This window comes from Carassius auratus, unplaced genomic scaffold (genome assembly GCF_003368295.1).
Source record: "Carassius auratus strain Wakin unplaced genomic scaffold, ASM336829v1 scaf_tig00012847, whole genome shotgun sequence".
NCBI lineage: Eukaryota > Metazoa > Chordata > Actinopteri > Cypriniformes > Cyprinidae > Carassius > Carassius auratus.
The window spans coordinates 44,597-60,417 of record NW_020524335.1 but is presented as its reverse complement, the minus strand read 5'-3'; the positions used below and the strand labels follow the sequence as shown (position 1 = coordinate 60,417).

The following is a 15,821-nucleotide window of genomic DNA, read 5'->3' as shown; positions in this document are numbered from 1 at the left end:
AAATGTCATTTTTTTCTGTATCAGGAGAGAAATATGCACCGATCAAGCTCACAAGTGAAAAAAGAATAAACATAAAAAAGAACATTGCCATTGTCACATTTCATCACTTGTGATGAACAAGGTCTCAGAAAAACATTCACAATGTCAAATTCTAGCACAAGATCTTTTTTTTATTTTTTTTTTTATTTTTTTTTTATATTTATAGAAACAAATCTGTTTTGTGATGATTCCAAAATTACTCATTGATGTGGTGACAAACTATGGGTCTCATTCATGAAACATTCGTAAATATACGAGTAAATATCTGAGTGATTTGCGCGTAAAGAGAACTTCCCGAAAACTCTTCTCCTGATTCACAAAAACTTTGTAAACGTCAGATGTGATAGTGCAATGTGTGTGTGTGTTAATGAATTCCAAACAGTCGTAAATGGGACGCGCGTGCACGCTCACTCTCAATTACCATAAATCCCGCCTATTAAATCCGACTGACAACTATATATGAGAATCATATTATGACACCAAACGAAGGATTTCAACATGTCTTCTCAAAAGCGACTGAAAAAGAAACATTTCTCAGCTGCAGAAATTGAAGTTTTATTGTCAGAAGTTCATTCAAAACGCCACATTTTATTTTCAAGCGTATTAGTGGCGTATCAGGTCCTAAAAAAGGAAGTTTGGCAGCATATTACAGATCCTATTACTGGCTCTAATAATAAAGTTAAAAGAAAAACCGTATGTAATTAATATATATAATATTTTTTTCAAAATGCTGTGTAAATATGTACCCGATTAAGGTGAATTAAAATGCAGCCGTATTAATGAGCAAAATGTTCAGACGTTAAACGCACTATTTACGCGTGGCTGGGAGCAGGTGTAGATTTCTTTCGTACCAACTAACATTTGGAAAATACGAACGTTTTAATGAATCCGAAAATTTAAGCCAAAACCACTTTACATGCGATTTGCACAAAAATTCGTTCTGCTCGTGTTTCATGAATGAGACCCATTGCCCATAAGAGACGGTCTATGGTACTAATAATATTTGATCAAAATGTTTATTCCAGATTTTGCCCTGTCTGTTAGATAGTAAACATCACATAAAAACTTTATGAATGTATGTTTCAGTAAAAATGAAGACTCTGATCCTTCAGAGCTGAAAACATAACATGCACAGAGGTTTGCTTGAACATACACGTTCATACTTTAATGGTCCTTTTCTGATTTTAAAAGACATAGAAACACATGACAAGAGTTTGTAAAGATATAACAAAAACAAAAACAAAAAAAATCTCCTTTTGTCTGGGAATTTTACAGTCCAGCTGGAGATGATTTCCTACTAGTCTAGCAATTTTTTTTTATTATTATTACTACATTCCTTGCTCTCCTATAATTTCCTAACAATTGTTCCACTGAAATTGTTCTGTGACCAAAAATATGAGAGACTAAAGTTTGTGTTTGCTCTGTTTTCATACCAAATGCAGAATTTCATGTCACCCAGTTGTTTTTTTACACCTTGTCGAATGAAAAAGTGCCATGTTTAAGCGGTGCATTTGAATCCTTGGGCCATTTCCAAAGAGACGGATTTCTGAGAAATGATGTGGACGTAAAAAAAAAAAAAAAAAAAAAAACATGGGTCCAGTCCACAACCCAAGTTCCGTTTTTTTCATTCCCAGAATGCTTGTGGATGAGTTGTCAAACTTTATAGCCCCATGGCAGGAGAAAACACAGTTACACAGATATTCCAGAATTTTTCCCTGCTCACAGCTCAGGCATGACTGCATGGAAAGTGTCAGTGGAGAGCTCCTTTGTTATGGTGAATAGTCAAGCCTTTAAAATCGAAATGCACCTTAAAGCGGAGTCTGCAAGACCCTCTGTGTAATTATGTTGCCAGGTTATGTCAATCACTCTCTAGCACTGATGGTCATGAAATTCAGAAGGCTAGAGGGTTTGTTCTGATGCTTGTGTTATTATGCAAGGCTTGATATTCTGACGTATGAAAGTCTGAATTGACGCATAAGCAGTGATCTGTATCGAAACCTTAAGAAAAACAACTATACAAATCAGTGAATGAGAATATTAGATACCCAGCACATTGAAACAGAACATCTTGCTGCAAAACTCATATTATTTTGTATGTTTCACTTGAACTGCATGAACTCCTCAAGTTTGTTCTGAACTTGTTTACATGGTCATTTCATTTTTGTAATTATTTATAAAGCTCTTTAAAACTCAGTGACACAAATCTGCTTATCCCATTATTGACCTTGTAATAATTGTTTATTTATTTTGCCATCAGTGATTCTTTGGTTTAAATTCTTTTTTTTTTTTTTTTTTTAATCCGACAAAAGATATGTTGGATGCTGCAGACCGATGCAGCAATTTATTGCCCTTGATTATCACCATATGTTACCACGGTGCTTGGTTAGTGAGGGTCTGAGAGTTGAGTTATTCTACTCAAGGTGCTCAATGCATTCAGGGTGATGTAATTGAAGATCCAGAAGCTTTTAAAACCAATCTTTCCAAAAACTGGCTCCCAGGAATTGTTTCATCTCATGTATTACTGCTTCGGGCATCAAACATCTTTAGACAACAGAACAGCTTTGAAAAATTAACCTTCTATAATTGTTACAGAACAACCACTTGAACCTTCGTTCATACTAGAATAGCATCTCCACATGATTGCGTAATGGATTTCAATCAGTGCTGATTGATAATAGCAAAGCCTATTCTAAGAAACATTCAAAAGCTTTAATTTCATGGATTGTATGGAGAATGTCCTACAGAGTTTATTCTTTACAGTTTCACAGTGTTTAAGGTTAATGTATCTCCTTGTTGTGTTTACTCACCACTTTGGATTCCCTCTTTCTAGTGTCCCTATAGTTCCTGCGCTCCAATACAGCATAAGGTCTACATTGCTTCTAGGACTTTTCTGGGATGTTTAGCTCCAGACCTCTCCGACATTCTGTCCTGTTTCCCCTCCCCTCCTCCTCTTTATGGTGGTCTCTGGCAGCGCCTGCCGGATTCCTTCGTGTCTATCACTCTAATCAGGCGGCCAAACTCATAACAGAGTCCACTGAGTCAAGCGCCGCCAAAAAGAGAACTTGCCTGCTGTCTAATGGGGGAGGGCTATTTTCTTTTCCTTTTGGATGGGGTGCGGTGGTCTAGTTCGGAAGACTTGCTTTCTACAGGTTTAAGTGTGGCCTTATATGAAAGTTTGCTTCATTAAGAGACCATAAGGGGGCAAGCTTGCCCTCTCTCTGCCATGCCGGAGCTGTTGTCTGGCCCAAGGTGATGAGCGTGGGTAGAAGATGTTACAAAACAATTTCAAAGCTGTCTTGCACCCAGACGTCGTAAAAGGTTGGATAACAATGTGCAGCTGCTTAGTTTAAATCTCTGATTTCAGATGTTTATGAATGTTTTGTTTGTGTGGGTGGAATCAATTTAGCAGCACATTAAGAGGGAAAAGAAAATGCCAGGCCTTCTTACTAAGTTATGGAGAGGAGAATAAGAAGCTGTGAATTTAATGCTCAACATTTCCATGAATTATTAATGTAGCTTAATGCTAAACTCATACAAGATAAAGTATCAGCAAAACAAATTTTTGCATTCAGAATTGCATTTGAGCTGACCGAAATCCACACATTTATGTAAAATTTTATGATAATGCTATCGATCTGAGAATGATACAAAGATCCAGAGCTTTAGTGGAAGCAAAAACATCTGGTCACCTGATTAGTGGTATAGAAATGCCGTCGAATCTTTAAATCTTTAATTTTTTTTCCCCCTTCTTTTTGTCATTTGAAGATTTACATAACAAAAATAACAACTTTCCAATGTGATTGTACCCTACTGAAACACCATGGTAAAAAATAACTTTTAGTTTTGGGATATTTCGGTTAATTAAAGGTGTGTAGATCTAAAATCTTAACATATTTCATGCTTGCATACTATGCCTGATGCATAATATGTCAGTGAACCTTTTTGTCCATCAACATCAAAATTTGATTTAATTTAAATTAATTTGAAAATTAATTTATTCATTTTCATCATTCCCTTTTTTCCCTTGAACACTATTTTATTTATAATGCTTCTAAGTGGTCATATGAATTATTAGTACAGACATTCCCTGTAGTTTCTCAAGTAATATATGCTAAAAAGGCGGCATTTATGATAATTATAAAACAATGCTGTGTAGAATAGTTTTAGCTGATAATTTAGAAATTTAAAACACTGCAGGATTTGTCAAACAATTACATATTGCATTTACACTTGCACTTGGAGCAAAACATGCTCCAATTATTGAAGCTTTAATCTGATAAGGCAAGAATTGCCAGTAATCGTCATAAAGCTCATGTTTTTCACACCAGGACAGTGTGTTCCTGCACAACTGCACACTAATGAATAATGAAACGGCACAATTTGCTAATGTGTTGCTGAATGCCTGCACCATATGAAAGCCGGTTGTCACCTAAACATATAAAATGGTTGTGCAGGCCATGAATTTCAGCAATCACTTAATATTGCTGCCACAAGAGCTGGGAGCTGCCAAGACCAGGCTGCCAGGGGCATCACCACAGCCCCCTCTTCCTCCCAGACCAGAAGCGAGATCTGGGCTATGAATGCTAGCATTGCTCCCCTAATTGGGCCTGGGAGAGGTTTAACAACCATGCTACAGTTTACTCTACTGACAAATAGAAAAATAAAGGCCTTGTTCAAATTAGCACAGTGAAGTGAGAAGTTCTAGAAGCCCTTGACTGTCTTGGCTGTCAGCTCTGAGCTTGCCTGGCCTAATCTACAGAAAGAGGTTATTTGAGTTCAGTTCAAGCTATTCACTTCATTCATTACGTCCAGAGCTGAAAACAGACTTCGGTTTCAGCCGAGAATGATCCTTTAAGCTGGTATGAGCAGGGTCAAGAAGCAGAAGACTCTATACGGAGTTCAGAGGGCAGATTAGATAAACCAGGCATCCATAATGATCCTCCGGGTGCTAAGCAATTAGCATTCAAATGCCCTGCCATCCGCTATTCCTCTTGACTGAGCCGTATATAAATTAGTCAAAGTGAATTATTGATTACAGTAATTTGAAGTCATACACCTCCGGCTTCCTCGTGGGCTGCAATTGTAGCTATGCTCACGCTAACTAATTTGTCCAATTAACTTGCTATTAAATACCGTGCTGGGTCCTTGATCTGTATTGACTTTTTTTTTTTTTTCAAAATGTGTCATGAAAAACATTTTATCCAAATCGACTTGCAAATGAGCAATGCTACAACACAAACAATTCTGCTTAAATAATCCACTGGCATTGCATTTCCTCTTGGCTGATTTTGGATTTGTTTGGGGACAAATAACTTTATGACTGGCCCTGTACAGTGGCATCACTAATAGTTGGTTAACACCAGGGGAGTGACTAACTTAAAGTGGCTTACTTTTGCTTACGTGGTAAACCCAAAACCATGTACCTTTTCAGTAACATGCTACTTTTCCATACAAATAATACATTTATGCATTTAGCATATATAATTGGACTGATAATTATAAGTGAGCGTTTAAAAAAAAAAAGCTAATGCACTACTGTTCAAAAGTACCGCTAAGTTAGATTTTTTGAAAATCTATATTTGCTACTTTTACTAGAATACTTTATACATTCAATATCAGCTTATAGTATAGCATACTATATCAAAACACTAGCTTTACTGTAGCTTAAGTAACTTGTTGGCACAGTTTTGATTAGCTTCCACATCACTGGTTAACACATTATTGATGCTCATGTGAAAATCAATTGTGATGCAGCAGTGGAGAAAGATTGAATACATGCTGCCATGGCAGAAGCAGGATTGTTCAGTACTGTAAAAAAGGAGAATTGCTATGGTTTTTATTTGACATGTTTATGTAGGGACATGGTAAAAGCTATCTATATGTACAGTAAGTCTTCACTTGTAAGCTCACAAGACCAGATGTCTGTCCATCCAAGCAGATATTTTGGGATGGTGAACACTTCCGTTTCCTGTCTGCCAGTGTGTTAGATTCTGATGTGAGAGTGTTTGCTGCCAGAATTTATCTGTCCACCGTATGCACAGCTGCAAAATGTTTTTTTTCTGCTGTGTGGAGGTGTTAGTTTTAGTATGAGCTTTCAGACACCTGGTTTATAGCTTGATGCCTTACTTTAACACATTATATGAATGAATGAACTCTGTTTGTGCTGTTTGATTTAACGTTGTGATTAATCTTCAGACCTGTCAGAGCAGTGTTCCTCCAGTGACTGTTCTGCATCACAACTAGAAAGACCGTACCATTGCATTGTCTTAGTCTCTGTTCATGTTTTAAAGCAATTACAGCCCTTCCAGACTCCTTTAATTCCCAAAGATTGACAGCTGTCGCCCCTGAACTGTTGTATTGGTCCAGAAGGTTCACTGACATTAAAAAAACAGGCGCACTCAAGAGCAGCCCTGTGTTGTGTTCCCGATAGAGCTTCCTGAGTGTGACATTTCACCAAAATCAACAAGCCGTCAATAGCAATTCTCTCGATTAGAAGTCTCAAAGCTGCTAAGCTCAAAGTGCTGGTCGGCTGGCATTTGCTGCTCTCAGACATTTTGCTGTGGTCACATTTTCACATGGTTCAAGATTGCTGTCTCATTTTTACTGGATTGTGTTTGATCTGGATTTTCAAGTCAAAAACATGACCTTGTTGAGTATGATAAAGTCTCGTTATGACAAGTAAACTGACTCCATGAAGTAACTGACTTCTTGTAATTACAAATTTGTTTAAAAAGCAGTTTCTTGCAATTTACACTTTGTCATAATTGTGACATTAGATCTCACATATGCAATTTTTTATTTTGCACTTGCAATTGTGAGTTTATCTATCATAGTTTGGGAATTTTCATTTAAAAATTTGACTTTTGTCAGTTTTACTGTAGTATCATGGGAATGCTATTATAGTTTTTGTTAATATTTTGAATGAGTAATTTTAGTTACATTTTTGGTAACGTTGGGTGTTTTGTATTTTAGTTTTTTTATGTCTATATAATTTTTCAAATATGTATTTTACATGAAATTAAAATAACTTCTAATTTGATATATATTTCAGCTAAAAAAAATTTTTTTTCAAGATTGCATTTTAATATCAAATTTGCAATAAAATCTAACAGCAGGGGTACTGTACATTTTGTTCTTTTAACTCAGAATACACTAAAAATGATCCAATGTGTCATCCAATGTGTATGCAGTATAGCATAGGTTTAAATTTAAACATTAGGATTTTCATTTGAACTTAAACTTTATATTTGATATCTTAGTATCTGATGTGTATATGATACCTTTTTTTAATGTGACCATGTTGTAATCTACTGAATCTGTTGTTTAAAAAGAGATTTCTGACCCAAAAAGTTCAATATTGAGAATTTCTCCCATTTCTACAAATGGTTAGTCTCATTATTTCTAGCCAGGTTTTGTATGATTTTGTGTATACATCTGATGTTTAGCATTGACAGTATGTATGAAACATCTAACCTGCCAAAAGGCCAGTTTATGGAAATGTTAGGGAATTTGATGTCAGTTTGTTACACACAATTACACTCATAATGATCATTGTCATTCATCTCCAGCTGATTTCATCAAGACGCTATGCGAGCAGATAAGCAGCATTTATGGAGGACTCAGTCCCTCTCGGATATATTCACGACTCTTCACGCTATGTGCTTTGTTAGGAAGCATGACTTCAGTCACAGACGCTGCTGGGTTTGGAATAGAACATTGTGTACCACACACTGTGGCAAGTGTGTCATCATCAATGGAAATTGATTCAGCTCGATTTTGTGCATCTCAGTGAGTCACATCATATACTGTAAGACGTGTTCTTTCAGTATGTGAAAATATATTTTTCTTTACTTTCTTCAGGAGAAAGAGGCTCGTGGCTACTGAGCCTTTTGTCAATATTAACCAGAAGAACAGTCTGGACAGTGTAGTAGTATTTTCATTTCTTTCTATATCAGTGTGATATAGTGATGTTATTTTTGTGCAGATATTGATTTAAGGAGTATTTTTAACATCCAGTGGCACAAGCACTTCAGATATTGCTTTGCACGGAATTTACAGATCTACAGATAATTATTTCTTAATTGCTCATTTCTTTTGTTTGGTTATTTAAAAAGGCTGATTGCCTTGCGTTCCTGCTTCCGTTTCACATTAAAGCTAATTAAGGACTCCTCTCATGAGAATTAACTTTGAATTAACTTTTTAAGAGTTGGTTTCTTTGAACAAATGATGCTATTAAAACAGAGGGTACCAATGAAAGAGTGGTGTGTGACTGGACTCTTGAAATTAGGAAGTAACTTCTCTTCACTGTGTTTAAAGAGCATTTATTTTTGTAATTTTACTTTGAAACCATTTCCGTGTATTGACTGAACACCATTTACTTTAGACTTTCAAAAAACAGCCAATAGTTTGAACGATTATATACTCTTAAAAAAGTTCTTTACTGGCATTAATATTTTCATGAAGAACCTTTAACATTCATGGAACCTTATATAACCTTATGATATAATATATACACAGCTGGACTTAAAAAGTAAAATAAATAGTTTATATATTGTTCCATTGCATTATTGTTCTCCATTCACATTTTATACATTTTTGCTTTTCATATTTCATATTCATATTTTTTGCCTCCCTTGTATCCTCCAAAAAACATTCCCGCAGTGTTTATAATTGCATACAATAACAAAGACCACATAAAGAACAAAGTGCTGTATGCTGTAACAGCTCAAGCATCGTACAAATCTATTTTTGTGTACTTCACCCATAATAATACTTATGATCCGTTTCACTTCGTGTGAGTTTCATGCATCGGTAGCTGATCGATGTGCACGGTTTTCAGCACTTGTACATGGCGTTAGATGTCAGATGAAAGGATATGCACATCTACAAGAAAGGTCGTTTTCAAAACATTCTCGAAAGTTGCTATGACAACAGTGAGAGTGCCATTCCCAAGCGTGGGGACACAGTTTCTGGTAACGGAAGTGCTTTGGTATCTGCGTTGATTATGGCATAATTAGAAAATTGAATATTTCTGTTTGGCATTGTAGTAATAGAGAGTGTTAATATCATTAACTCACATTATGTAAGCAACGAGGGGCCACATTTACACATCTGTTTTTATGCATCTGTATGTCTGCTGTGGAATCCTAGACTAGTAATTCAGGCACTGTAGTTTCATGCATTTTTGTCATGTTGCCTTTATTTGACTTATGGGTAATTCAATACCTATACAATCTAGTATTAGTTTGGAAAAGTTCATAATTGCATAACAACCGATTTACTTTCCAAGCAAAAGCATAAAGTGACAGTTTTTATACAAAACTATTTATATAACTAGTTTTTAAACAAACAATTTTTTTTTTTTTTTTTACCTTTTGAATAAGTTTTCAGATAGTCTTAATTTAGAATTAATCAAGGTTAATTTATCATTAATGTTAATATAAATGATATTTAAAGTTGTACTGTTTTGTTCATTTAATTTTGCAGAGTCTTGGAGCCACTGGCAGATACGAAACCCATAAAAAGTAAGTAGTTTATTTTACATCCTTCACCTTCTAAAACTCCATGCAGTTGTCCGAAATGAAAACGGAAAAGATAAAGACAAGAAACAGATGTTGAACTAATGACAGCACTATCAAATGTTGTTCACAAAATTGACACAATTGAGAAAACTCATGAATATGATGAAGTGTAACTACAGTTGGCTAATGAGCTCGGTATGAACTCTATAATTATATAATAATCATTGCAAGGCAGTAAAATTCTGTATTTCTGGTTTAGACATGTTCCGACTTCAGAACCAAGATATCAGAAGGTCTTGTTATCACAGAAGATGTTTATAACTGTTTATTTTGTGCTTCTTATCATTGTTATCCGTTGTGATCCACTGAAATTTTAATCCAATCAAATGCACAAAGGAGCATGTTTCTAAGCTATTGGTTTTATCAATATGAATCCATGGGGGGGGGGGGGGGGGGCACCATTAACCAGAAGCAGCCAATATCCTGCAGTGTTATGTGCACTATTATTCGCTGCTCTGGTCACTACTCTGATGAAACTTCATGAAGGTTTGCTTTTTGATATATCAACTTGACTAAGCTATCTGCAGCATTTACTATTGGATAATGTATTTATTCATTCATTTAACTGTTGCAATATGTTAATGAGCAAAAAATGCATGGGTTCTGTGGCAGTTCACAGTGTGTAATAGCTCTACAGGTGTCTGTCATTCCTTTTGATGCAGTTTTATTTTTACAGTGAAGCATTGTATTCAGCTCAACACAACAATACATTTTCTACAACCAGTAGAACCTCTTATGGGGTTTTAAAATCCCTAACCTGTCAGTTTGTTTGGGTAATAGTGTGTTTGCATGCGCACGTCTAGTAGCTGCAGAGGGAAACTGTTCTGAATGCTTCCGCTCGGTGAGAAACCGTACTGCCTGCAGTCTGAATCAGTGGAGCCCATGGTATCCATTAAGAAATATGGCACTAGTAGTGTTGCTATGGAGATCAACTCAATGGAAGCCGCATTTAAGCCTCAGCAAGACATAATCAAGTCGTTGGCTTTCATGATTCCAGAGATAGGTGCTGCAACATTGTGGTGTTGATACACTGCATTGTTTCACAGTTTTATAATTCAAATTATTTAGACTTTATTGCAGTTTCATAATTCAAATTATTTAGACTTTATTACAAATATGTTCTGACGCTGCTGTATTCCATAATGCATGAACACTGCTTTTGTAGCAGTGCAATTATGTTATTAAGAGTGAAATTGATAGTTGACCCTAAATGAAAAATCTGTCATCTGTATCTGTGAAAAATAAAAAATCTGTGAAAAAAAAGCTGTTGCCACCATTCACTTTCATTTTATGGAGAAGAACAGCTTGAACTCCCTTTGTGTTCCACAGAGAAAAGAAAGTCATACTGGGTTTGAAAGACATGAATGTACAAATCAGCTTTCGTAGCAGTGCAATTATGTAATTAATGGTGAAAGTGATAGTTGACCCTAAATGAAAAATCTGTCATCGTGTCTCCTTATGTCTGTCCAAACCCGTATGATTTTTTTCTTCTTCTTTGGATCATAAAAGTAGTAGTTTAGAAGAATGCTTGAGATGCTCTTTTCCATTCAATGCAAGTAGATGGGAACTATGTCCTGCCAAATCACAATTAAAGCTAATTAAATTATCCTATACTACCTGTGCAGTATATTTCTAGTCATCTGAAGCCACAAACTGAAGTTTAAAGGAATAGGTGAGCCAAAAAATGAAAATTTGCTGAAAATGTACTCAACCGTCAGGCCATCCAAGATATAGATGAGTAGATAAAATCACCAATCGATCATCTGCAGTGAATGGGTGCTGGTAGAATAAGGTCAAACAGCTGATAAAATTTAAATCACAATAATTTAAAAGTAATCCACACAAATCCAGTCCATCAGTTAACATTAGAGTAAAAACTGCATTGGCAGCGCAAAAGGTTGTGGGTTCAATTCCCAGGGAACACACATACTGGTAAAATATGTATAGCCTGAATGCACTGTAGGTCGCTATGGATAAAAGCGTCTGCTAAATGCATAAAGGTAAATTTAAATCCATCGCTTCTGGCCAAAATATAAAACCATAATACATAAAGCATAAAAACTCTCAATCACCTGTTGTCCTCTCACATCAACATATTTGTTTTACGACTGTTTTAGACTGTTTTCACTTCATCTGTTCATATTTCTCTCCTGATTCAGATGAGACAATTATTTTCTTTTGAGAAAGCAATATTATGGATAGAGGACTCATATTTAAGCCAGAAGCAAAATTTTTCAGTTATAATTGTCTTAATGAAAAATACAACTCTGAAGACATCTTTGAAACAGCGGATGGCTTCACAGACAAAAATCAAAGTTTGAACATTGCAATCGGCTATTTGCTTCCTATGAAGAATGACAACATCAGGACTAATTGACAGCTGCTTGATTTATGCTCGGTCAGTCGAGCCATTCTCTGGCTCATTTCTCACTGATGGATGTTTCCCGCTCATGACACAGTTGAAACATTACATTTGATGTATGTATTTTATGCCAAAAAAAGAAGAGTCCAGGTTGATCTCAGGATGAGTTGTACTTTCGCTGACACAAATTGTTCTGAATTATAGTTTTGGCTGACTCAACCTAGCATGGGACACAGAAATCCATGTTGCCCACACATAAAGGTAACACTTGAGTTTATTAAGGAGAGTTACGTAAAGATCTTTTTAATGTTTATATAAGCTTTATACGACACTTGACTTTTATATTCTGAAGGATTGAATCACAGAGTCCTTAATCATGTGCCAATAGTTTAGCTTAACGAATTCAGTCAAACACAGTCACAGTTTGCTAAACTAAAGTATTATCAAATTTTGTTGATTGCAGTGGGTGCCTTCAAATTGAATTTAGTTCACCCAAAAATGAATATCCCGTCATCATTAGTCTCCCTTGTGTCGTTCCAAACCTGTATGACTTCTGTGGAACATAAAAGCAGATATTTTGCGAATCGTCTCAGAATCTCCTTGTCCAAACATTGGAAGTCAGTGGGTTCCAACTTGTTGTTTGGTTCCCAATGTTCTTCTAATATTAGGTTTGGAATGACATGAGGCCAAGTAAGTAATTTCATTTTTGGTCAAGCTGTCCATTTTATTGGAATCGCATTCATTGCAATCAAACTGATAATCTTAACATTTCTAGTGTGGTACTCTACCCATCAAGTATGACAAAAATCAGCGTTTTCATTTATAAAATCTTGCAGACATTTGATAATTTACTCTACAAGTTCTTGGAGCTTGATTTTGGCTCTAGTATCCACTTCCCACATTTTCTGTTCATTGGAGTAGCTGTTTTGAGACTAATCACCATCGTACATGTGGTTTGCACTTCGCCTGAGGAATCGTCGCATGATATTGTGGATTTGCCTGCCAGTAAACGATATTTTTAGGTTTTGAGCAAAATACTAATAGAAACCAAGCATCCAAGCCCATACTCCGATGAGATGTGTGTCGCAGAGCTGTTGTCGTGGCTTTTGTTTTGCCTGCCATGCAAATGGAAGACTTGGCCTTGAGCTGCGGAGAGGAGCTGCACACAAAAGCCTGCTGAGAAGAGAACGCTTGCTCTTTCAAGCCGTCGTGACTTGGTATACTGCCTTCTGATTGGCTACGTGTTTGCTCCTCTCATAGCCCCCCTTCTGCAGGTTTCTTGTCTTTCCATGAGTAAAGAAATATCTGGAAGCGGCTGCAATGTGAGACGACTGGATCAGGTTGGAGATGACATGAGTTTAGAAGTGGTTTTGTGATAGCTACAACTTTACATGAAGTTCCACGAGGACTCATAAAGCCGTTTCATGCTTCAAGCAATAGGAACCAAGGGTGTCTTTTTTATCTCCTTCCATTTGCTTCACTGGTTCTACCTGTTTTCACACCTTCCTTTTGTGCTTTCAGTCATTCTACACCTGTGCTTATGTACTATTACTAGCTGGCCTGGTTTCTTCATTGTTTCCTTCTAGTATCACTTTTAACTTCCTCTTGACTGGTGTTATCAATAGTACAGATGTCAGTACTGAAAGTTCGAAAATGTGACGATACCAGCATTTCCCACTAGCATTTTGAGCACTGTTGAGCAGATCCTTGAACAGCTCTGATTGGCCATTGTGTTCACGCACTCAACAGATATGTCTGTTGAACACAATGGCCAATCAGAGCCGTTTAAGAATTCAAAATGCTGGTATCGTCACATTTTTAACTTTTGACAACACTACTCCTGACGTTAGAAAGAAACTAAGCCCTTTTTAACAGAGCCACTACATGTTGACAGAGTTATTTGTCTTGCTTTTGTAAATTAGTTTCTTTGTCCCAGTGCTGCCAAACATGAGGAATTGAGTTTATAAAGCGTAATGTTGCACGGAGGTATTCCTGTAGGCCACGGGATGCAATATCACTGTGCAAAAGTAGCAGGAAAAATTCAAGAAATAATAAATGTATTTATTTACTCCTTATTAGAGATTGCCTTGGGCTGAGTGGTGCACAATGATACTTTACTTTATTTTTATTAATTTTTTTTCTAATACCCTTTCAAGGACTTCCACTGATAGGAACTGATGACACGGGTATCTCGCTGTACAATTAGTGTCAGTTTTCATTAAGCTTGTGTTTCCTGAATGCTCACATGCAAGACGATGAGAGCTTTGCTTTTAAGCTGCAGCTATGGAAACAGCTTTGTTCTGCCCCCATGGAAAATGTTCTTCAAAATTTTTGCCATTATATTTGAACTGTTTTGATGCAGTTCCCTCTTAAAGAGGCCGACCCCTTATCCCTGGTGTATATATCTGGTGTCATTTAAGAATATACACTTTGAGTATTGCATGTGAGACAGTTTTAGCTCTTGAAAGCTTGTTTTGAGAGTTAGTATTAAAGTAAAGTATGTGAATTTATTTTATTAACTTTAAGTTTAGCTGTGTCTGAAATTGCTGTTTTTTACACATGTACAGTATTAGGTGGTGTATGTTTATAAAACATTATTACTATATTATAATATAATATACACTAAAACATTGTTGTAGTATTTATAATTGTACTCATAAACTCACTTTTATTAATTACTAATGAATTTCACAATTAATTCCTAAGAAATGGCAAGTAACAAATTGAATTAAGTTACATTTTACATTATTTCAGTATTGTTTAGAGCCATAAAAAAGGCTGAAATATACTGCAATATATATATATATATATATATATATATATATATATATATATATATATATATATATATATATATATATATATATTAATCAACAATCATTTTTTACAGTGTATAATACTGTTTACTGATTTATGTAATCAAACCATTCACAAAACAAAAAAGCAATGTAAAAGTAAATTTGATTAAAATGTATTATTCTTTTGCTCTTTCATATTGTTCTTGTTATTTGACGTACAAAGAACAGTGAATAAGGGAGGCCGATTTTGGACATTTCATTATTATTTAAATGTATTTCTTATCTAAAAGTGAGTATTTCATATAAACATTGTTTTTAAGCACTTGACCATTGACTTTGTTTTCGATTTAGCATTACCTAAAAAATTAAATAAAAAAACTGTTGACAAATTGAGGACAGAAATTGAGTCTCTGGCTGCACCTCATACGTTTTATGTTAGATAAGGAACAATTGAATCTGTCTTTTTAATTTGGCATATATTCATTAATGCTTAAATAAAGAACACATCCCTATATCATTTAGCTGAATTAAATTGTCAAATTGCAGCTATCTTCATGCATCTTTTTTTGTATCACCTTCTTGTTTTCTTCTCTGTATCTCCTCATTACTTCTTTAAAGTGTCTCTCTCTTCTTTTAGAAGTTTGATTTAACACAGGATGGAATTTATGTGGGTAAGAGTGCAGTAGTAAAATGTCTTGTCTGGCCATGTGGTCGTGTGAATCATCCACTTTTCTTTCCTCAAACTTGTCTTTATCTCCAACTGGAATGGTTGGGTATCTTCAAACCAACTATGGAGGAGGACTGCCTTTAGCTCTTCTTTGTTTTAGTGACCATTTTGCATGCGAAAAAAATGGCTTGAGCTATTCTCTGAGAAATTAAAGCATTTACTAATATCCAAGTAGGTGGAGAGATAAGCCATATTAGTATAATATTCCTTTTCCCCGGGGATCCATTTCACACCATGTCACGACTATAGACACAGTAAAGTCTGAGCACATCCTCCCACGGTAAAACATGTTTTTTTTTTTTTTTTGTAGTCTA

The 15,821-nt window shown here is 35.6% G+C and overlaps 1 protein-coding gene across 1 annotated transcript in view; it reads left to right on the top strand.

The window, feature by feature from the left end:
* LOC113073763 (ankyrin repeat and fibronectin type-III domain-containing protein 1-like) overlaps positions 1–15,821 on the top strand; it is a 75,444-nt gene that overhangs the window by 18,124 nt on the left and 41,499 nt on the right. The window contains exon 7 of the mRNA XM_026246516.1: positions 9,526–9,563. Within this exon, the coding sequence (XP_026102301.1) occupies positions 9,526–9,563 (38 nt within the window). The remainder of the gene's footprint in view (positions 1–9,525; positions 9,564–15,821) is intronic.